The 21,846-nt window shown below is 50.6% G+C and overlaps 1 protein-coding gene across 1 annotated transcript; it reads left to right on the top strand.

Moving 5' to 3' along the window:
• Positions 1–6,327: 6,327 nt before the first annotated feature.
• Positions 6,328–18,832, top strand: TMEM98 (transmembrane protein 98). Its single transcript, XM_061142812.1, has 7 exons — positions 6,328–6,427; positions 8,752–8,932; positions 10,408–10,539; positions 11,620–11,653; positions 14,016–14,131; positions 16,610–16,669; positions 17,983–18,832. The coding sequence occupies exons 2-7, from the start codon at positions 8,802–8,804 to the stop codon at positions 18,188–18,190; spliced, it is 681 nt and encodes a 226-aa protein (XP_060998795.1). The 5' UTR covers positions 6,328–6,427; positions 8,752–8,801; the 3' UTR covers positions 18,191–18,832.
• Positions 18,833–21,846: the final 3,014 nt, after the last annotated feature.

The raw sequence follows: 21,846 nt of genomic DNA, 5'->3' as shown, positions 1-21,846 counted from the left end.
CCTGCTAGGTTTCTGCTCTCCTGGGGACCCAGAACAAGCATCTGTGCATGGCTTTGGGTATGTCCCAACCCTTAGGGTGTAGACAAAGGCCAGGTAGACACACAAGCCTCTTCCAGCCCACAGCTGTCCTGGGGAATTGTCATCCTAACTGACACAAGAGCTGAGAGGGTTGCCTGACTCCCCCAAGACTCGCCTGCCCCAAGCCCTGGGATCTGCTTTAGTCTAGATGGAAGCACGGTTTCCTTCCGTCCACCAAACCCCGTCACTCATCACAGGTGCTGGGTGTGACTTCTGGGCTAGGGAGTTGGGTGTCTTCCAGTTAGGGGCTGTTCTAAACTCTTGGCAAAATCACTTAAAATCATCAAAAGACTTTTCTGAATGAGCTCTAAAGACAGATTTCACAGCCTTCTTCTTTTGCTCAGCATTTTACGGCCCCTCTTTATTATCTTTAAAATTTATTTCCTGTTGAGGTAACTGGTTTATGACTTTGTATAAGTTTCACATGTACATTATGGTTTACTTCTGTATACACTGTATACTTCAGTATACACAGCAGTGGTCTCACCATCCAGAACCATACAATTGATTCTCTTAACCCATTTCATCCTTCCCTCTCTGCCCTTTCCCTTCTGATAACCACAACTCTGTTCTCTGTGCTTGTTTTGTCTGGTTGGTTTATGTTTTTGTTGTTGGTTTTTGTATTTCACATATGAGTAAATTCATATGATATTTGTTTCTCTCTTGTCTGACTTCTTTCACTTAACATAAGATCCTCCAGGTCCATTCATGTTGTTGCAAATGGCAAGAGCTCATCTTTTTTTTTTTTTTTCCCCCCCGCCACCCGAGCTCATCTTTTTTATGGCTGAGTAGTGTTTCATTGTATACATAGTCCACAGCTTCCTTGGGCATCTATCCACTGATGGACACTTAGGTTGCTCTCACATCTTGGCTATTATAAACAATGCTTCTATGAACACAGGCGTGCATGTGTCAAATCAGTGTTTCTGTATTCACAGAAAGAGAATCAAGACAACGCAGCTAACTCTCTTTGCAATGACCTAAGTTACCTTTATTATTCTAATTACCTTTTCTAGGACCTGCTGTTTACCTGTCACTGGAAGAGGTTAGCCAACCAGGTTTTAAGTCTGGTTGTAACTGGGTAAAGTGAGGGAGTGTCACTGAGGCATGACCCTGGAGTGGGGCAGGCGAGGAACAAGGTTTTGAAGGTGGTCAAGAAAGGAAGACTGTCTGACTCATCTCTAACCCTCTTCCCCATCTCTAAGCTCACAATCACCAGCTTGATCTTGACTTTGAACTTAGGGGCCGCCTGGTGTCGTGGCAAGAGCCTGCACTGAACTTTGCAGTCAGTCCCTTGTCTATGCCTGTTTCCACATCTGTAATATAGTGATCATCATGCCTCCTGCACACAGTTGTGCTGAAAGTCAAATTCAATAATAAACATGAAAGTGTTTCTTATACTGACAGATTATAATTTCCCTTGGTCCTTGCCCCCCACTGCCCACTGTACCCAAGCCCTATTATCCCCTGAGGGAAATCTCTGTTAATGGTCCAGTTGTCTTGACTTAAAGAAAATGCAAACTTGGCCTTTGTTCCCAGGGAGGTAGTGGCCCGGCCCTGCCCTGCTAACTCTGCCTTCCTCCAGCCCTCTTTCTCCCTGCTTCCTGGAGTTGCTCCCTCGTTCCAGCCAGTCCCAGCCATTCTGCGAGCTGGCTCCCTTTCGCTCCTGCAAGGCGGTCTGGTTTCACTGTGGTCTCTGTCCACGCCCACAGCTCAGAGGAGGCCCGACCTGACCTGCGTGTACACACACCCCTCCCTGCTGGCCTCTCTCTCCTTGGAAAGCTGTTCACTAGCCCACGAAAGCGCCAGAACGCTTCAAACAAGCATGGACGCAGAATCAAATCAGGGATTTAAAACTCAGACTTAAATTCAGGTCAACCTTCTTTCTTTCCATTGCTGGTGGCTTACCCTCTGTTTCCCCTGGGCTTAACCACCTGCCTTAAGTCTCCCCGTGGCTGCCACATCCCAGGGGCCTTGCAAGCACTGGAAACAGGTCCAGAGTTCCCATCTCCACTGTAGAACGACAGTGACAATATGTTCATTTTGCTTTATGTTCATTCCTTCCACAAGTGTTCATTGAGCAGCTACTAAATGCCAGGGATTATGCTAGAACTGGGGGTCAATAAAGTATAAGACAGTCAAGTCCTGAGCCTCGTGGCATTTACATTCTGAATGCTGGAAGGGGTGTGTGTGCTATGTTGCTTCAGTCGCGTCTGACTCTTTGCGACCCCACTGACTGTAGCCTGCCAGGCTCCTCGTCCATGGGATTCTCCAGGCCAGAATACTGGAGTGGGTTGCCATGCCCTTCTCCAGGGGATCTTCCTGACCCAGGGATCGAACCTGTGTCTCTTATGTCTCCTGTATTGGCAAGAGAGTTCTTTACCACTAGCGCCACCTGGGAAGCCCTCTGAGAGGGGAGAAGTAATAAATACCTAATGCACCATCAGACAGTGAAAGTACCATGAAAAAAAAAACAACAAACCCCACATCAGGCCAGGGGAGTGAGGATGACGGCAGGTGCTCCTTCAGATGGGGTTGATCAGGGAAGACTTCTTGGTGGAGGTGACTCTTGAGCAGACAGCTGAGCAAAGGGAGGGAGTGAACCATGGGAACAATAGCAGCAAGGAGTCCAGGCCTATAGGGAATTTTAAAGAAGTGGGTCCACTTATTTAGCCAGCACATAGATGGAGAGAGAGAAATGGAGCGTGAATCCTGCCCTCCCAATGGCAATGTGCATGCTGACTTTGGAGCAAAGCCCAGCCAGGACGTGGAGGGTGAGCCAGGCATGTTTGAGGAATGTCAAAGAGGCCCCATTTTTTTTTTTTTTTCCAAATCATACTGTGATAAATACTTAAAAAAAATTGTGATAAAATATACATAAGTTTGGCCACTTTATTTTTAAGTATACTATGGTCATGGCATGAAGTACATTCTTGCTGTTGTGTAACCATCAGCACAATTCCTCTCCAGCACTTTTTTTCATCTTCCCAAATGGAAACTGTACCCATTCAAGAGTAACTCCCCACTCCTTTCTCTCTCCAGAGAGAGGTGTTGTAGCCATCACTGCGGCCGTGACAACCTGCCTGGTTTCAATACCCAGGTCCCCAGAAGAGCTGCCAGTTTCCTGGTTTCGGTGGTCTGGGCTTTGGTGCCAGGGAGTCTTGAGTTCCACTCTGGTTTCACCACTTGGGACCCAAAAGAGCTTGGGTAAGTTGCCTTACCTCTCTGAGTCTATTTGCTCCCTTGCAAACATAATCATCCCATCTATTCAGGGTTGGTGGGAAGATCCAATGAGATAAGGTATGTAGGATGTCTAATCAGTGCCTGGTACATGCTGCTGTTTAGTCACTAAGTCGTGTCCAGCTCTTTGGCGACCCCATGGACTGTAGCCTGCCAGGCTCCTCTGTCCATGGGATTTCCAAGGGAAGAATACTGGAGTGGGTTGCCATTTCCTTCTCCAGGGGATCTTCTTGATCCAGGGATTGATCCCGCGTCTCCTGCATTGGCAGGCAGATTCCTCACCACTGAGCCACCTGGGAAACCCGCCTGACACATAGTTGGTGCTCAATAAATGTTCACTCCTTGCCTGGGTGGAGTGCAAGCTTGCAGCCACTGGCCAGGAACCAAGCCTCACCACTGTCAGCACCACTGCCCACCTGCTGGCCTCTCTTTAATCATCTGGTTCAGTCCTCCATTTGGGAACACTTCCTAGGCAATTTGATGCTCAGACTGAGTGGGGGAAGGGCTATATTTAGGGGTGCTTTAATTGTGGGGAGCAGTCTGGCAACACTCCCTCTTGTATTTATTGGGGGGACCCTGCCCTTGGACGCATAGATATTGGAAGGCAGGACTCTGCCTGAATCTCACCTCCCACAGTGCAAGCCAACAGGCTGAGGTTCCACCCAGGACTTTGATTCCGGAATTAAAGATAAAGTTGAAGGGAAGGTCACGATCATTTCAGGGCGGTGGCACCCAGCCCTTGAACTCCCTGTGGTGTCTGCTGACTTCCTAATCCTGGGCTTCAGTCTCCAGCTGATGCTGTGGGCACCCCAGATCCTTTTAATAAGATCCCTTTCCACGTGGGGCAAGCAACCAGTTTCTATTGCTTGCAAGTAAGAACACTGAGCACAAACAAGGTCTTCTCAGGTCAATCCGGAGAGACTTCAAGGGGCACCGAGACGGCAGGAGTGGCCAGAATGAAGGGACACAGCTGGCTAGGAAAGGCACTGGTTCCACCTTAGCACCACCCTCTTCTCCCTGCAGCTGGGAGGTGGGTGGTTAACTGGAGCATTTGCACTGTCAGCTCTGGGCAGCAGCTGAGATTTTTTTTTTTTCAGTTTGGTTGTTTTTGTTTGTGCTGGTAAGTGTTTTCCATTTATAAGCCCCTTCACACAAGCTTAAAGCTTTTTTTCTTTTTGCTTTTTTGGCTGCACCATGTAGTCTGTGGGTCTTACTTCCCTAACCAGGGAAGCTGCACACCCCGCCACCCCCTGAATTGAAAGCACAGAGTCTTAACCACTGGACCACCAGGGAAGACCCAAAGCTTTCTTTAAATATCTCTCCTATAGAGTCACAAGTGTCTAAACCACTCAACACAAAAACAGCACCCCATTTTTCTCAAGAGTATTCCCAAGACATGGAGATACTGATTTTCTCCAGTCACCCATTCTAATGTTCGCTGCCTTGCTGTCGGCCTGTTTTCCTTACAGGGAATGCAGGTTTTCCATACAAGCCTTTTGGAGGGTAATAAAATCATCACTCAACCCTCTGGCCCGAGAGTGCCAAGGGTGGGCAACCTGAGCTCTCACATGGCCAGGCCCTTAATAGGGTGTGAGGTGTGAGTGTATTTGCACACAGCAGCAAACAGGGTGGGCCAGGAGAGCAGGCCTGGAGATCCACCCACCCCTCTCTTATGACTGTTGCAACCAATGATCTTATAAATTTTCCAAGAGGCTAAAAATCTAGAGGTATCTATACAGCTTCTGATTTTTTAAAATGTTGGCAGCTAACTTGATCTTTTTAAAATTCTAAACCAAAACAATACTGTTGCGGGCTGGACATAACCTAGGGGATTACAAGGTCGCAGTGCCTGCATTAAGCACCTGGGGCTAGTCTGCACCCTTTGCCATTGTCAACAGTACAGCCCTTATACTGGTCAACTGGGTCCCAGGCTTTAGTTGGCCCTGCTCGGGTCCTGCGGAGTTAGAAGGTCAAGGTAAGACCACGGCCCATCTAGACCATGCTCCTGGGACTCTGGAAAGCTTTGTTCACACGACACCCAGCCTGCTTCCAGGGCCTTTGTGGACATCTGTCCTTCCAATGCAGCCTGTTGTGCGCATCTTCAGGCCTGAGGGATGGCCCATTGCAGGGTGGGGGCAGCATATGCACTGTGGGTCCCCCTTTAGTACGGGATGGAGTAGGGTTTGAACGGAAAGGACAGGACCCCCAACTCCTGTGGTGTATTCCTACCCTTGTCCCTGGCAGGCGGTTGGTAGGGGTGGGCCTGCCTGTCACCACCAGTGTGGCTCAGGATATCATAAGAACTACCACTGATTCACCACTGACCCTGGGCCCAACATGGTCTGCATCTGGGCATTTAACTCAGGATGCTTATAAGTCCTGGTCCCTTTCACAGAGGAAGAAACCAAGGTACCCAGCCAGTGTACAAGCTACTATGTGCTTGGCTGCTCAGTCGTGTCCGATTCTTTGCGACCCCGTGGACTGTAGCCCGCCAGGCTCTTCTGTCCATGGGGATTCTCCAGGCAAGAAGTGGGTTGCCAAGCCCTCCTCCAGGGGATCTTCCCGACCCAGGGACCCAGGGATCGAACCCACGTCTCCAGCACTGCAGGAGGATTCTTTACCGTTTGAGCCACCAGGGAAGCCCAGTTGGCCGCAGAGCCAGGATGGAAACCAGCCAGCGAGCAGCGGAGTAGACCCGCTCCGAGACCAGCCACGCTGCGGGGCCGCGGGGCGCTCCCCGCCCCCAGGGGACGGCCAGTGTCTCGGCGCCCCCTCCCCGCCCCGCCCGGCCCCCGCGGGGGCGCGGGGCCCGCCCGTCGGGTCGCTGAGCAACGGCCCCGCAGCTGCCCTGGGCCTCCCGCGGCCCCAACCCCTGGCCGCCCCGGGGGCCTGGCGGTGACGGCGGCGCCTGGCAGCGGGGGATTTGGATGCTCGGCCCGCGGCTCCCCCGCCCGCGCCGCCGCGGGGGCTCGGCCGCCCGGACTTATCTCCGCGCCTTCCCGGCATGCCCCGCTCGCGGGCGGCCGCCAGTCCCGCGCCTGGACTCGGCCAGCGCGGGGGGCCCGGCTGCGGGAGCGCCCCCGCCTGCGTCCCGGAGCCGCAGCCGCAGGTGGGTGAGCCCGGCGCGCCGCAGGGCTGGGGGTCCGGGGCTCCCGGCCCACTGCCCCTTCGGAGCGGGGTGCGCGGGGGTGGGGGGTGGCGGGAAAGGGTGCGGCGGGGGAGGGGAGCCCGGCCGGCGCCCGCGAGCGGGCAAAGTTGGAGCCGTGCGCCCCGGAGCCATCGGGCCCCGCGTGGCGCGCGCCGGGGCGCGTGGGGTGCCCTCCCGACGTCCTGGGGGTGGAGTGGGTGTTCCGGGGTGGGGGAAGGAGATGGGGTCTTGGGTCTTGTTTTCTCCTTGTGGATTTAGAACCCGTTAGAGGGAAACAGAATAACTCATCCTAAAACACAGAGAAAATAACACAAAGAAAAAGGGAAACGCACGAAGAAGCACTCACGCAGACCGATCGCGGAGAGAGACCGCAACGACTCGAGAGAAAAGCTCGGGCAGGCAGAGAAACACACCCGAAACTTTGCACGGGAGGAGAGGAAACAAAGCGGGTGGTCTTGGAGCCCCGGGGCGGGGGGAGGGGACGGGAAACGTCGAGAAAGCCTGAGACGAGGGGAGGGGGCAGAGAGCCGGGGAGTGGAGAGGAAAGCTGAGCCAGGGAAAGTGAAGAGTGAGAAACGAGAGGGGAAGGAAAGGAAAAGGGCTGAAGGAGGGAGCCCTTTCGGAGGGACAGTACAGAGAAACACATCCACAGACGCGGAGCAGGACACCCCCGCGCCTCCTCCAAACACAGTCAGAGATGAACAAGGTAGAGCTCAGTCTCCTCACCCTGTGGGCAAGTGCACGCCAGGTGGGACAGCAGCTCTGTGAGTCCTCTGAGACGGGTTCCTTGGCACTTTGAGCCAGCCAAACCCACCTGGAAAACTTCTATTCATCCTTCAAAACCCAGCTCGAGCATTAGCAGCTCTGGGAGAAAAGCTTTCCCGGAAAGTATATTGCAAACACTGGTACTCTCTCTTCATATACTTCTGTATGTGGCACAGGCACACGGAGTTGAAATGGTTTGTCTGCCTGTCTTCCTCTCTCCCCAGGCTCTCTCCCCCCAGGTTTTGGGGCCCATGTCTTATATCTCCAGTCTTCAGAATCCAGTCCTCTGCTTGGTGCATACTGGTGATTAATAAATACTTATTGAATGATGATCAGGAGCATTTGGACCTCCAAGACATGGAACATAGGATTAAATTCAAATAGAGGAGATGTACTGTCCTGGAGTTAGAATTCTATATCAAAGCACCCTTTTTTGCAGGTGGGGAAATTAAAGCCCAGAAAGGGGAGAAGACTGGCTCAGAAGGACACAGTGGGAGCCCTGCAATGAAATAACATTGTGAATACATACTTCTCTGAGATGCCATTGCTTCTCCAGCCTGTGAGGTTAAAATAGGTGTGAAATAACCTCCTAAATGAAAACAGGCAATAAATAAATGACAGACAGTTTAATACCAGTTGTAAGTTTCCAATGGGGCTTCCCTGGTGGCTCAGTGATAAAGAATCCACCTGCCAATGCAGGAGACATGGGTTTTATCCCTGGGTCAGGAAGATCACCTGGAGAAGGAAATGGCAACTCACTCCAGTATTCTTGCTTGGGAAATCCTATGGACAGAGGAGCCTGGCGGGCTACAGTCCATGAGGCTGCTAAGAGTCGGGCACGACTTGGTGACTAAACAACAGCAACATTTCCACCGCTGAAACTCAAGATCAAAACTTTCCCCAGAGTGTTTAAAGTCCTCTTTTCTCCTTAGAAAGGACAAGGCAGGTGATAATCCATCTCAGTTTGAGTGGATGACTTTCTGCTTCCTGACTACATAGACTTGGACAAATTACTTAACATCTCTGGGCCTCAGTTTTCTCAACTGTAAAATGGGGATACTAACACCTTCCTTATAGGATTGTTAGAAGAATAAAGACATACCAAGTGCCTGGCACAGATAGAACCTCAGTGAATAAATCCCACCCTTCTTCTTAGGTGGGTATTGTTTCAGGTGCCTGGTGCAGATACAAAAACAGCAGTGCTCAGGACAGTGTTTCCTTTTGTCCTGGGTTGAAAAGGCCATCCTGCTCCAACTGGGGAGCAAAGGCTTTTCTTTGGTTGGCCAAAAAGTTCGTTAAAGTTTTCCCACAATATCTTCCGCAAAAACTGGAATGAACTTTTTGGCCAACCCAGTAGTAAAGGAAAAGATAACATTTGGTTCATGACCTAAAATGCGTCTTGATTCTGTTCAGGCCCTCAGGTGTCTGCAGGCGGAGCCTTCCGCTCCCCCTTCCAGCAGGTAAGACCCCACTCTTTAGCTGCTGCTTCACCAGGCCGCCCTCCCCTTGTGTCTTTCCAGCTTCAGCCCCTGAGGGGCACTGACCAGGACTAACGGAGCCGCCTGGAAGCATGGAGACCGTGGTGATTGTTGCCATAGGTGTGCTGGCCACCATCTTTCTGGCCTCCTTTGCAGCCTTGGTGGTGGTTTGCAGGCAGCGCTACTGTCGGCCTCGAGACCTCCTGCAGTGCTATGATTCCAAGTGAGTGGCCCGGGCAGGGACAGGATGAGAGAGGGACTGTGCCCTGATGCCCCAAAAAAGAGAAAAGAAGTTTGCTGCTGGGCAACTGTCATTCAACTTTTATCTTAAAAATGGTACCCTAAGGCTGTCATTCCCAGTAAAGATCTCAGAGCTTAAGAATGTTCCGTAAGCTCCCTAGCATCCTGAGCCGCCTTGGACTGTGTGAACGTGCTCACCTAGCACACATCTGTCCCCAACTGGCCACTTAACATTTGAGCAGGCCAAGCCATGGACAGAGGAGCCTGGTGGGCTACAGTCCCAGGGGGATCGCAAAGAGTTGGACACAACTGAGTGACTAAGCACAGCATAGCACAACCCCTTTCTAACCAACCTCACACGTCCGTGCGTGCTGAGGCGCTTCAGTCATGTCTGACTTTGTGTGATCCTATGGACCAGAGCCCGCCAGGCTCCTCTGTCCAGGGGATTCTCCAGGCAGGAATATTGGAGTGGGTTGCCATCCCCTCCTCCAGGGGATCTTCCTGACCCAGGGATAGAACCCGAGTCTGATATGTCTCCTACAGTGGCAGTTGGGTTCTTTACCACTAGCACCACCTGGGAAGCCCCCCAAACAACCTCTTAGGAGCAGAAATCCGATGCCCTGTACTCCAAGCCACACATTGAAGCAATAGAGACTTGGGGATTGCAAAACCCCAGCATAGGATCATGTCTTGTCTCTGCGCAGATTTCTTCATGATGTACTTCACGTGAAAGCTACTTGGTAATCAAGATCTTATTTCCAGGTTAGGGATATTTTAATTGCCAGATCCCAAGGGATGCTGACCACTAACCCCTGAGTTTCTCTTACCTCTTTGTCTGAATCCTATCAGCATCTCTGTTCAGTGGTTCGTAATTAGTAAATGTCCATTTGTGTGATCCAGGAAAGCTCTGCGATGGTGTCTCATGTTCTCAAGAACCCTGTTTTAAAGTAGGAGGTGTCTTTACATCCCCCTCTTCTCTAGTATAACTTGGAGGGAGTGGGATCATGTGGGTGGACCAAGGTGGCTCCCAGAAGTTGATTCTACGGAACAAGTAGGGGGTGCAGGTCAGTTTGGGTAATAGGAACTTGAGCTTCTCCGTAAAAGGTAGGCTTGAAGGGGAAACAAGTTACAGATGGACGTTGTTTTGTCCAGAAAGAGCATCCCTGTTTAGGATATCTTTGGAATGATTATGGTTGTAGCCCTGCCTTTCTCTGAGCAGCTCCTCTTGTTCTGTGTCATTTTTCTTGTGTTCCTGGGCCCCGCCTCCTTGACTCACTGTCTCACCATGTGCCTGGCCCACACTGAAGTCCCTCTAGCCTTTGGATTGGATCCAGAACAAGTTCTTGCTTTCACTTACTCATTCCACTTATCCTTTCGGAGGGTATGTGGGCCTCGATGAGGAGAGAATCGGCAGTGGTCACCCATCAGGAACCCACTTACCTGGGCTCTTCCTTCCAGGCCCATCGTGGACCTCATTGGCGCCATGGAGACCCAGTCTGAGCCCTCTGAGCTAGAACTGGATGACGTTGTCATCACCAACCCTCACATCGAGGCCATTCTGGAGAACGAAGACTGGATCGAAGATGCCTCGTAAGGCCTTGGGGACTGTTTGCTTTTCTCCAGCCGCCAGGGGGTGGCGAATCGGGCTTCTGGGTACCCTTTCATGGCTTCCTCTGCCCGAGCTTGGCTGAGCACCCTGGAGCACTGTGTCCGTTGCTGCTCTTCCCCTGCCTTCACCGTGGGGGGACCTAGAGTGTGACATCATGGTGTTTGTCCTCACTCTCCCCATTTTGCAGACCTGTAGATGTGTGGCAGAGTTTTTATAAAGTCACTGCAATGTGCTTGGGTTATCCTTGAGACACCCGTGAATATGGCCTTCAGGCTCCAGGGATGCAGCCTTTGTCTCCAGGCTCCCTCGGGGATCCCTCCACCCCGCTGAGGGTTCAGAAGTGTGTGCCTCCCCTTTCCCTGTCTCTCAGCCCTTCATTCACTGGGTGGGTGTTAACCGGTGTGATGTGCAGGCTCTGGGCCAGGCAATGCACCTTTGAAACTGGTGGTGGAGACAGAATTCTACTAAATACACTATTTCAGAAATGATGGCGGGAAGGGGGTGGGTCTCTGTGTGGGTGCAGTGAGCATGCAGAGGAGGCGGCCTCTATAGAATTACCTGGGCTAGAGGAGTGGGGTGGACTTCTGAAGGCTTTCCCAGAGTGGGCGCCTTTTGTCCTGGGTCTTTTTTTTTTTGGCTGCACTGCGCAGCATGGGGAACTTCTCCCCCGCCCCTACTGGGGATAGAACCCCTACTGCCTGCAGTGGAAGCTTGGAGTCTTAATCACTGGACCGCCAGGGCAGTCCCTTCAGGACTGGAAAGATGAGTTTACCAGGCAGAAGATACAGGGAAGGATTCCCTGGGTGGAGGGAGCAGTCTCAGAGTGGTGGCACCAGCTGGAGGAGTCTGTTGGGTGCGGGAGGGGAAGGGGGAAGACAGGGGAAAGAAAGTGCCTCCTGCTTTAGCTCCTGGGCTTGTTCATTTTATCACTGAGGTGTCCGGGCTCTCAGGTGGTGTCCAGCCGTGCCCAGGGGTCAGAGCTGGAGGAGGCGTGGAGGTGGTGGCTGGAGGGAGGTGGGCCTCTCTGGAGAAGCCCTGACAAATGCTTCTTGTCTCCGCAGGGGTCTCATGTCCCACTGCATCGCCATCTTGAAGGTAACACTCTTCGATTTCCCCAGGAGAATAATGGGGGTGGTCTCCAAACATCCGGGTGCGCAGGCTGTCCAGGAGGAGGGACTTTGGGGGGAGTGCTGACCCGCGCCGGAGGCCTCCTGTAACTCTTGGAGCTCCTTCTGTTCACTTCCGCTCCTGGTCTGTTCTCCTTTGAATTCTGGAGGCCCTTTCAATGACTTTACTCCTCCTGGTCCTCACAGTACAGTGGCCGGTGGAGAGACAGCAGAGACAGTCACCAACCACATATTCACTGACCAGGCAGAAAGCCGTGTGCAGAATAGCACAGAGCAAGACCGCAGCCATTTTGGGGGGAAGGGCAATTCTCAGCTTCTCTGGGGCACTCTCTTCCAGGAACGGAGGGCTCAGTCCTCGAAGCAAGTTGAGCTCTGTATTAGGGCATCTCCAGTTACTAGAAAGTTCCTCACCAGCTCTCTCTGTGGCAGTGGTCAGCCACACAGAACAGTCCATGTTAAAGAATCCAAACCACAATACTTCAACCTGAGAGCGCCTTTTTTTTTTTAAATGCCAACAACCTCCAGGACAAGGTGGAGAGTTGCATCCAATTTGCATTTAGGGTAATTTTTACAGTTTTGTGTACTTTTTATAGTTTGGGGTAATTTTTATTGTTTTTGGGTAATTTTTACAGTTTTAGCATTTATTTGCCAGTTCTTGCCTGACACTCTCCGACTTACTAGGACAATAGTAATATGGAAATGTTTGGCCAGTGGCAAATATTGTTTATTTCAGTAACCTGGGAAACCACACATTTCTCTCTTTGTCTAGCAATTATTCAAGATTTCAAAAAAAGGCAGCTTTACTTTCGTGTCATTCAGTACAAAATATTAAAAAGTCTTTTATCCCACCTCTTCTTCCTGTTCTCTTAGGGGACGAAGAAGTGCGTGGTAAGATGTTGTCCCAGAGTCCAGGCTTATTATTGAGTTCCAAGAAGCTCTTTTTTAAAAAAATTTATTTATTTTTAATTGAAAGATAATTGCTTTACCATATTGTGTTGGTTTCTGCTCTACAGCAACGTGAATCAGCCATGGGTGTACTTACGTCCCCTCTCTCCCACCTCCCTCCCATCTCCCACTCCTCTAGGTTGTCACAGGGCCCCAGTTTGGGTTCCCTGAGCATCTGTTTTACATGTGGTAATGTGTATGTTTCCACACTACCCTCTCCATTCACCTACCCACTCCTTCCTCCCCCTGCTGTGTCTGTAAGTCTGTTCTTTCTGTCTGCATCTCCCTTGCTGCCCTGCAAATAGGTTCATCAGTACCATCTTTCTAGACTCCATATCTATGCGTTAATATCCGATGTTCGTTTTTCCCTTTCTGACTTACTGCACTCCGTGGTTATAGATGGAGATGGGCAGGTCTAATGACTAGAGCAGCGATGCCACATTACGTCTTCCTTCTCCCAACCGGGATGTGTCCTGTCTTTGGGTTTTGTCCCCTGCCTTTGTCTGTTAGAGGAGGGGGATGGATGACAGCTGAGGTGTGGGATAAATGGGCCAGCAGGAGTCTTACTGGGCTCACTGGTCCATCCTGAGACCCTCTCAGCTTCCTCTTGAGCTCTCCTGGCCCTGCTGCTTGGCCACCTGCCCTGGAGTCCCTCTGGTGGGGCCTCGAGGGAAGGGCCTGTCTCCTGGGTGGGCTCTTGGGCTTCTTTCTGCCTCTTTTCCAGCCCCACGTATATGTGATGAAGTTGATGGAAATTCTTCCCCAGGGACAGCAGCACATCCAGGTTCTGACACTCGGGGGCGGGGGGCACGAAAGTGAGGAGCAAAGCTTTAGGGGTGGCCAGTGCTGTTGGCGGATGCTGAGAAAGGCCGTGTGTCCTCGTCTTGCCATTTTCCTGCTTTTTTCTCTCCCCACAGCCCTTTTATCATCATCATGACAAACATGCTAAAATGTTATTCCAGAAAATTGTTGATATAAATTCTGCTTGTCTGGCCATGTTTGTGAGGGTGCCTGTAGAGAGATCCTTATCGTTTTGGAAGACAAAGCCAGGAGGTGAAGGAATCAAGAGAGAAACTAGGTTTTGGCCCTGAAGGGAGAGGATGTGGTTAGAGCACATGATTTTTCTTAGGACAGATTATTTCAGCTCAGACTTCTCTTAAGCCGAGAAACCCTGGCCCTGGTCTGAGGTTCCCACCCCGCCCTCCTTACCCTTGGGTTTGCCCCTTCCATCCCTCTCATCTCTGCGTGCTTTTCACTTCAGTCTGTCCGTGAGGTTAGGGGGGCCCAGCCGTGGAATGGGGGATGGTGTGTTTGTCTTTCTGGGATGGCGGAAACCCTGGGGGGCTGGGTCCCCCCCATCACCTCTCTGCTCCCTGTTGCGGTAGATCTGTCACACTCTGACGGAGAAGCTCGTTGCCATGACAATGGGCTCAGGGGCCAAGATGAAGACCTCTGCCAGCGTCAGTGACATCATTGTGGTGGCCAAGCGCATCAGCCCCAGGTGAGGTCCCCGCACTCCGGGGGGAGCGGGGTGGGAGCAGGGGCAGGCTCCCCTGAGCAACTCCAGGGGCAACTTGAGTGGTTTATGCCCCACACATTCCCAGAGAGCCCAGGAGGGTTTAGAGGCTGGGAGAATTTTCAGGGTAAGGTGGTGTCACAGGCTCCCCTCCCCTGTGGCGTGACCCCTCCCGTAGGCTTTTTGGGAAGTGCCAGCATATGACTAGGGCCCCCCAGCTTCCTCTTCCTCAGTACCATGCCAGCTGGGGCAGCTCTCCTTCCCCTGGGCACACCTTCTTCCCAGGCTCTGGGCCAGCAAGCGCACTTGCCACTGGTGCCCACACCCGGGTGAGCAGTGACCTCCCTGCGTGTCCCATCCCAGCTGACATCTGTACCGAGACCAGCTCCGGCCCCATCCACGGCCCGGCCAGCAGCCCCCAAGCCCGGGTGGGAGGTGAAGGGATCATTCATATCTCCCAGATTCCAGGCTGTCTGCAGAATCCCATGTAGGAGGCAGCCGGCCGGACTGCAGGCGACAACAGCTCCACCCCCTCATCTGGCCTCGGTTTTGTGAAGAAAAGAAAGCTCTTTTTCTTAGAGGGAAGGGTGGTACTAAGTTGGGGCTGCCATCTGGTGGCTGGTATGTGGATGTGCCCGAGCCGGGAGTTGTTTTCCAGTTCAGGAGGTTTTCTTAAATCAGCCTCCTGAGTTCCAGGGGTTCTCTCTTTCTATGTGGCTGTGGGCTCAGATGGATCTCAAGGAACCAGTCCTCGGAGGGAACGTGAAAGAGTTGGTGCACCTGAACTCTGTCCAGGGAGTTCAGTGAGTTGAGAAAGTGGGAGGGAGATAATCCAGAAGGGTCTGAGCTGTCTCTGAAGCTGTCCCGGATGGGTGTGGCTACAGGAGCGGGATCAGCCTAGGTCGGCCCCTGGCCTGAAGCAGACCCAGGCTCTGGGCAAGCAGCAGCCCTTCCTCTAGTGTCTGCTGGATCTCCCTCATACTTCCTGGCACTTCTAAGAGCCGTCCCAGGTCCTGGCAAATTCCTGTGAAGCCAGGATACAACACAGCATCACCAGGAGGGCTTGGAGAAGGAAAGAGGGAGATTTCTGGGTCGCAGAGGAGTCCTGGGGGATCAGGACTAGCAGCGGTGCTGGAGCGAGGGTGTGACAGCTCTCAGACGGTGGGCCTCATGTGGGGTGCTCACTGGCCCGTCCTGCTGAGCACCTTGGACTGCTTCCAGAATGATCCCTGCCATAAATCAGTCAGGGTCCTTGCTCTCTCTTCCTGCCCTCACACATCTTTTATCCCCATGGTTTTTCTTATTCTATCTCGTACAGTGTGTTGATAGCATACTAGTTTCAAGAAGAGTGGCTTCAGCTACAGGGCAGGAAAAAGGGCTGGCTGAGTCGGGCACTGACTGGCCGTGCCTCTGCACCTCTTCAGCAGCCCCTCAGCCCCAAGACAAGGACCGTCAAGCCTGTTCTCAAGTGCTTTTGGAAATCAAACAATGCATCCTTATTTTTTGCTTCTTGACTAAATGGTCCAGGAGCAAGAATTTAAACAAAAACACTGAATCATGCAAATGAGGATGAATAGTAGTTCCTTCTTGAATTTGACTTTTTTAAAAATTAACTGTGAACTGTATCATGTGCTGCAAGAAATCCAGTGGAGCAGTTTGAACCCAAGTTAAACTTGGAGCGTTTTTTTTATTGTTCTGAATATCTACCTGTAACCATGGTTTTTTTTTAACATACAGAAGTAATAAACACTTGTAAAAGTTAAAATATTGCAGAAATAGAGAATCTGAAAAGTGAAGGGACCCACCACTCCCCAGTCCCACCCCATCCCAATTCCTGAAAGTAATCAATCACTGTTGAATGGTAAAGTATTTCTACAAACTGGTCCCCTACTTCCTGCCAAATGTCATAGTTATTGTTTATTCATTTTTATGCAAATAGGATCCATCAGACTTTATATATTGTTTGGCAGTTTGCCTTTTTGATGTAGTAGTATATCTTGAACATCATTTTGGATGTGTGAATTTGTAGTTTTTAATCCATTGGAACTGAAAACCAGAAGAAATATTCTCTAAACAGAAGCCAAAGTCTTTCTTTTTAATTAATTAATTTTATCTATTTAATTTAAACTTTAAAAATTTATTTTCATTTATTTATTTTAAAAAGATTAATTTTTCATTTATTTATTTGGCTGCCCTGGGTCTTTACTGTGGCATGCGGGATCTGGTTCCCTGGCCAGGGATTGAACCTGGGCCCCCTGCATTGGTAGTGCGGAGTCTTAGCCACTGGACCCCCCAGGGAAGTCTCTGAATTCTTTCTGTTTAAGCCTCTGTCTGAAAATGCAGTTACAGAAAGTCACTAAAGGTTGGGTCTGGAATGTCAAAAGAGAAGCTTTGGGGTAAGGAAAGAAAGGAGAAAAGACCATAAGAAAAGGGAAATACTGAAAACCTTTTGCCTCCCCTCAGAGTGGACGATGTTGTGAAATCCATGTACCCTCCGTTGGACCCCAAGCTCCTGGATGCCCGGTGAGAGGGGTGGGGTGGCCAAGAGTCTTTTCACGCTGGAAGCTCCCCATGTTATCAGATCTGTGAGGCTGGCTGTTTGGGTGGTGGAGGAGAAGGCTGCTTTGTTGGGTTCCCAAGGCTGCCCCAGCTTTGGGTACCATTCACTTCAGTGTGAAGGGTCAGCCAACCAGTGAGCCAGGCCTGGCTGGATGCTCGTGGCCAGAGTTCTTCCTGCAACCCCAGAGGAGCAGGAGGAAGAACCAGTCTTAGATTTTGAATTTTCTGTGATGAAATGTCCATCCAAGCTAAGTCCTATCAGCACCTCCCCGCCCTCCCGTTGCCCCCATGGCTATCTCTGCTCTTTGGACCCCTGAAGTAGACATGCCTCAGCTGTGAATACTGCCCAGTGGGTTGCTGGTGTGGGCGGTGGGCAGGAAACGGGACTGGATGTGACCGGTCAGCTAAAGCTGCGCTCACCTTCTCAGTACATGCCAGGAACCCTGTCTCGTGATCGTCCCTTATCCACAGAGCGTACTTAGGCATTTGAGATTGTTATGTTCCTCTACTAAATGCAAACCCACTTAAAAAGAAACAAAACAAAGTATGTTCTTTTGTCTCTTGGATTTATATGACTGTTTCACAGGCCCATTGTGTAATAATTGCCAGACAGGCTGTGGGTCAGAGCAATTCTGTTGGTTTCTCTACCCTACTCCTATTACTGCCCAGCTGTGTTCGTGGGCTCATCGTCTGTAATGCATTCCCAAATGCATCATGTATACTCACTATTTAGAAGATACTCTGCAGTGAATTTTTCAATACTGAAAAAACAAGCCACCTCGTCTATTTGGTTCACAGTTAAATTTTTTGTGAGGATGTGGTAAACCAGCGCTGGGTCTTATTGATTCAGAATCAATACATGATGCCCAAGGTGAGGTATGAAGATCCTGTCTTTAAGTGGGCAGCAGTTGGGAATGTGCTTATCCCATTGACTGGATCCAGACTGTCCCACAGAACCCTCTTCTGGGAGATGTTATTGGATGTGTTGCAGAAAGTGGGCTCCCAGTCTTAAATAAGTTAGTGAGACTGAAAGAGTATTACATTCTTTTCTTAGAACTTTATCACGTGCATCATTTGAGAAGGGCTTCAGTTACCTTTGTTTAACCCAGATATTCCCAAATTTCTTTGAGCATGGAACCCTTTTTAAATTACATACCTAGCAACCTCTTGGGGATGGGACTCCAGCTTGGGGAACCCTAGTCTAGGCTCTGTCCCTTTGGGCTTTAGGGCAAAGTCCCTTAGATCCTAGGGAAGCTGATCCTGTTGTTTTTTCCCAGGACAACTGCCCTGCTGCTGTCTGTCAGTCATCTGGTACTGGTGACCAGGAATGCCTGCCACCTGACCGGGGGCCTGGATTGGATTGACCAGTCGCTGACAGCCGCCGAGGAGCACTTGGAAGTCCTTCGAGAAGCAGCCTTAGCTTCTGAGCCAGATAAAGGCCTCCCAGGCCCCGAAGGCTTCCTGCAGGAGCAGTCGGCCATTTAGTGCCTACTGGCCAGCAACTGGTCACAAGGGCCAGTCTGCTGCCGTGACTGGTTGGCTCAGCTGAGCCTTCCACTTCTTCTTGTAGAGTTAGTTGTTCTCCACGGCTGCGGAATCCAGCTGTGTTTGTGTAGTAAAGCAGTTGGTGCCTCTGGTGTAGTTACAAATGGCAGCTGGTGAGTGGCAGTCTAATCCCACAATTAGGGGAGATGACAGTCACCATCTGTACAGCTGAACTTTGAAAACGGGAGGACTGTAAGCTGTATTTAGCTCACCTAGTGCTTTCAAGAAAATCCAGCCACTGTCTTAAGAATCAGGAGGTTTCACATTAAAATCAGAATTTTTGGCTTCTCTCAAACAATCAGAAGGTGATGAAGCAGCTCTGATCTGCATTTTCCAAAGTGGACAATCAGTTGGAACTAAGTAGGAGTTGCCTCTCTTGACAACACTTGTGCTGTCTCACTTGGTCATTTTCATTTATTTGTGTTGTGTGCCTGGTCCTTGGGATCTGAGTCCCTTCTTCCCTTTATAGGTTTGGGTTTGAAGGTGAGCAATGTAGAGTTGATCGTTCCCTTATCATTATGCCTGCAATTTTACCTAGCTACCACTAGGTGGAGAGTAAATACATATTTGGCTTTCCCTCAAGCGTGTGGTTATTGAGTCAAATTCAAGTGCGTGGTGTGTGTTGGGACATATCTGAGAACTGAGGGTGGGAGGAGAGGGGCTGTGAATCTCGAGGATGCCTTGTGTGTATGACTCAAAATGAAATATTCAAAGACCTCCTCCCCAGAGTTCAGACAGGGGAAAATACCGCCAGGCAGTAGTTTCCACACTAGCAATGACATCCGTGAAAGATGGGTTCCATTCCTTTGGTATCTGTTTGGCAGTTATTGAAAGATGAGGAGCATTTTGTACGATTTGAGACCTTTGGAGGACCCAGAATCACAGTTGCCTAATCCAGTGTGTGCTAGTCACTCAGTCATGTCCAACTCTTTGCAACTCCATGGACTGAAGCCCGCCAGGCTCCTCTATCCACAGATTTCTCCAGGCAGAAATACTGAAGTGGGTAGCCGTTACCTTCTCCAGAGGATCTTCCTAATTTAGGGATCGAACCCGGGTCTCCTGCTTTGCAGCCAGATTCTATGCCACCTGAGCCACCAGACATGCATCCAAATTCCATCATTTCCATCACAAGCATATGGGAACACCTGGAATACTTTGCTTCCTCCCAGGATCTCAGAGTCAACCTCGCTCTTTGGAGAGGGCCCTGGCTCGGGAGCTGCCTTGGTTCATATCCTGTGCTGTTAAGCATGTTTGAAACTCCATGTCTGTTCCCATTTCATTTTCTGTGCCCTAATTCAAGTCAGCAAATCCCTCAGCCTGATTTTAGAGAACCAAGAACCCATTTCCCAAGCCCAAGATTGGGACCTTGTTCATCACAGAGATGTGTCATCCATCCAATTTCTCCTAAAAAGCAAGATGCTTCTCACCAGCACAGTGCGTCCCAGTTCCCCACTTGAGAAGATGGATTCACAACAGGGAAGCTGGGGATCAACTCTCATAGAAGGACGGAAGGATTCCTGATGACAAGGGACACCTTATTGGATTGTCTGCTCCCATCAACACTGAGTACATGCTGGGTAACTTTCCTGTCTTGCTGGTGAGCTGTGAATGGGAAATACTCAGAATTACTTTGACTTTTCTTTCTTATTTTTTTTTTAAGATTTCTTTTTATATGGAGCGTTTTTAAAGTCTTTATTGAATTTGTTACAATACTGCTTCTGTTGTTTATGTTCCGTTTTCTTGGCCATGAGGCATGTGGGATCTTAGCTTCCTGACCAGGGATGAAATTCACATCCTCTGCGTTGGAAACCTGGAGTCTAAACCACTCCCCACTTTGACTTTTCTGTCTGTGCCTCCATCGTAGGTATCCAGAGTCCCGTTTTTGTCCTTTCCCCTCCCTTTCAATACCTGCTTTCGTAACCAGACTGGGAACCACCCCGCTAAGTTTGCAGTGACTGCTGCAGCTGTCAGTGTCCCTGCATTTCACCCCAGACCGGAGCCCTTAGCCAAAGAGAGCCCTTAACCTCTCAAACACCATCGACAAGTGTGGGGTTAGAAGTGGAGAAGTTTCCCAGCATCTCTTCCTATTCTCTGAGCTCTGGCAAGTCCTGGACCACCTGCTCCCTCCAGCCCTGAGATGCTGTTCCTTTAGTAGTGAGGAAAGGTTCCTGAAGACCTTTAAAGTGTCTGCTAAGCTGCAGGATCTCCGATTCTGCTGCTATGCAGTTTTCCTTTTGTTTCCAGCGAAGGACAAATACGTCTCTGGATCTGGTTGCTGTTGGCAGCGGGTGGATGAGGTGGAAGCACCGTCTTTGGGGTGGGTCTCTTCTAGCCCTTTGGGAGTTGGCGGAACTTGCCTCTTTACTTGGGAGGGGCTGGTCAGGGAGCTGGGGATCCAGCCAGGTGTGGTTTCCCAGAGGAAACCACAACCCAAGTCCCTAGTTTACTAGTGTCTGTATGTATCGTCATAGATATTCTATGACCCCTACCCCCACCTCCTACCCTGGAGCAGGAACATCAGACTCAGATTCTGGATGAAGAAGAAACTAGGGATCAGAATTGAGTATGAGAGGAGCAAGTGCTTTGAAGTCAGACAGAATTAGATTCAAATATGGGTTCAGTCATTGTGTGGGCTTGGACAAGTTTCTTAATCTCTCTGATCCTAAGCTCTCTCATCTGTAAACACCAAGGCTGCTGCCTCATTGAGCCTCTCAGGTGGCTTAGTGGTGAAGAATCCACCTGATATCACAAGAGACTTAGGAGATGTGGGTTCGATCCCTGGGTCAGGAAGATCCCCTGGGGAAGGAAATGGCAACCCACTCCAGTATTCTTGCCTGGAAAATTCCTCTGGGTTGGTATGCCAATTGAATGAAGCTGTGTATGCGAACTGCCCAACTGTGTGCCTGGTACTCATTAGCCAGTGTTAACCCTTCTCTCCCCAGAGCGCCCTGGGGCAGCTGATCAAGATGGTGCCACCCCAGTTACCATAGCTCTGTCGAAGCAGGAGCTCAGGAGCCGAGTAGCCAAAAACCGGGAATCCACTGCAGTAGGGAGAGTGGCCCAGCCTCGTGCCTGCCCCACCCCAGCTACATTCACAACAGGAAGGCAGTCCATGCTCCTGGCCTCTTATCAGCGTTCCCAGGATTGACTGCCCAAACTCACATTCCTTCAGAGCGCGGCCTGGAGCCTCCTCCAGCTTGTGAAATCTCCCAGACGGAACACGTGTTCTTGGCACCAGACTTGCCCTGGTGCTTACCCTGACCGCCTCATTCCAGGAGTTCCTTCTCTTCAGAGACCCTTTCCACTCTGCGTGGCCACATGAGCCTGACCTTTACAAAACGACTTACCGTTCAAAGCCCCTGAGTTGCGTTATGACCTTGGACACTTTGGAAAGGTGTCAAGTGAAGAATTTCCATCTATTTCCTCCTTCACTCCCTCTGTCCTCCTCTCCCTCCCTTCTTGTTTTCCCCTCCCTCCTCTTCTCCCTCCCACCCACAAGTACTGTTTACTCACTCTGGAGGAAGTGTAGTGCTAGGTGCTGGGAATATGGAACCAAAGTCACAATCCCTGGTCTTAAAAAGCAGAGACAGGGCCTT

The sequence above is a fragment of the Dama dama genome, chromosome 5, assembly GCF_033118175.1.
Source record: "Dama dama isolate Ldn47 chromosome 5, ASM3311817v1, whole genome shotgun sequence".
In the NCBI taxonomy this organism is placed as follows: Eukaryota; Metazoa; Chordata; class Mammalia; order Artiodactyla; family Cervidae; genus Dama; species Dama dama.
Note: the sequence above shows the minus strand (reverse complement) of the source record. Positions and strands in the feature narration are given on the sequence as shown.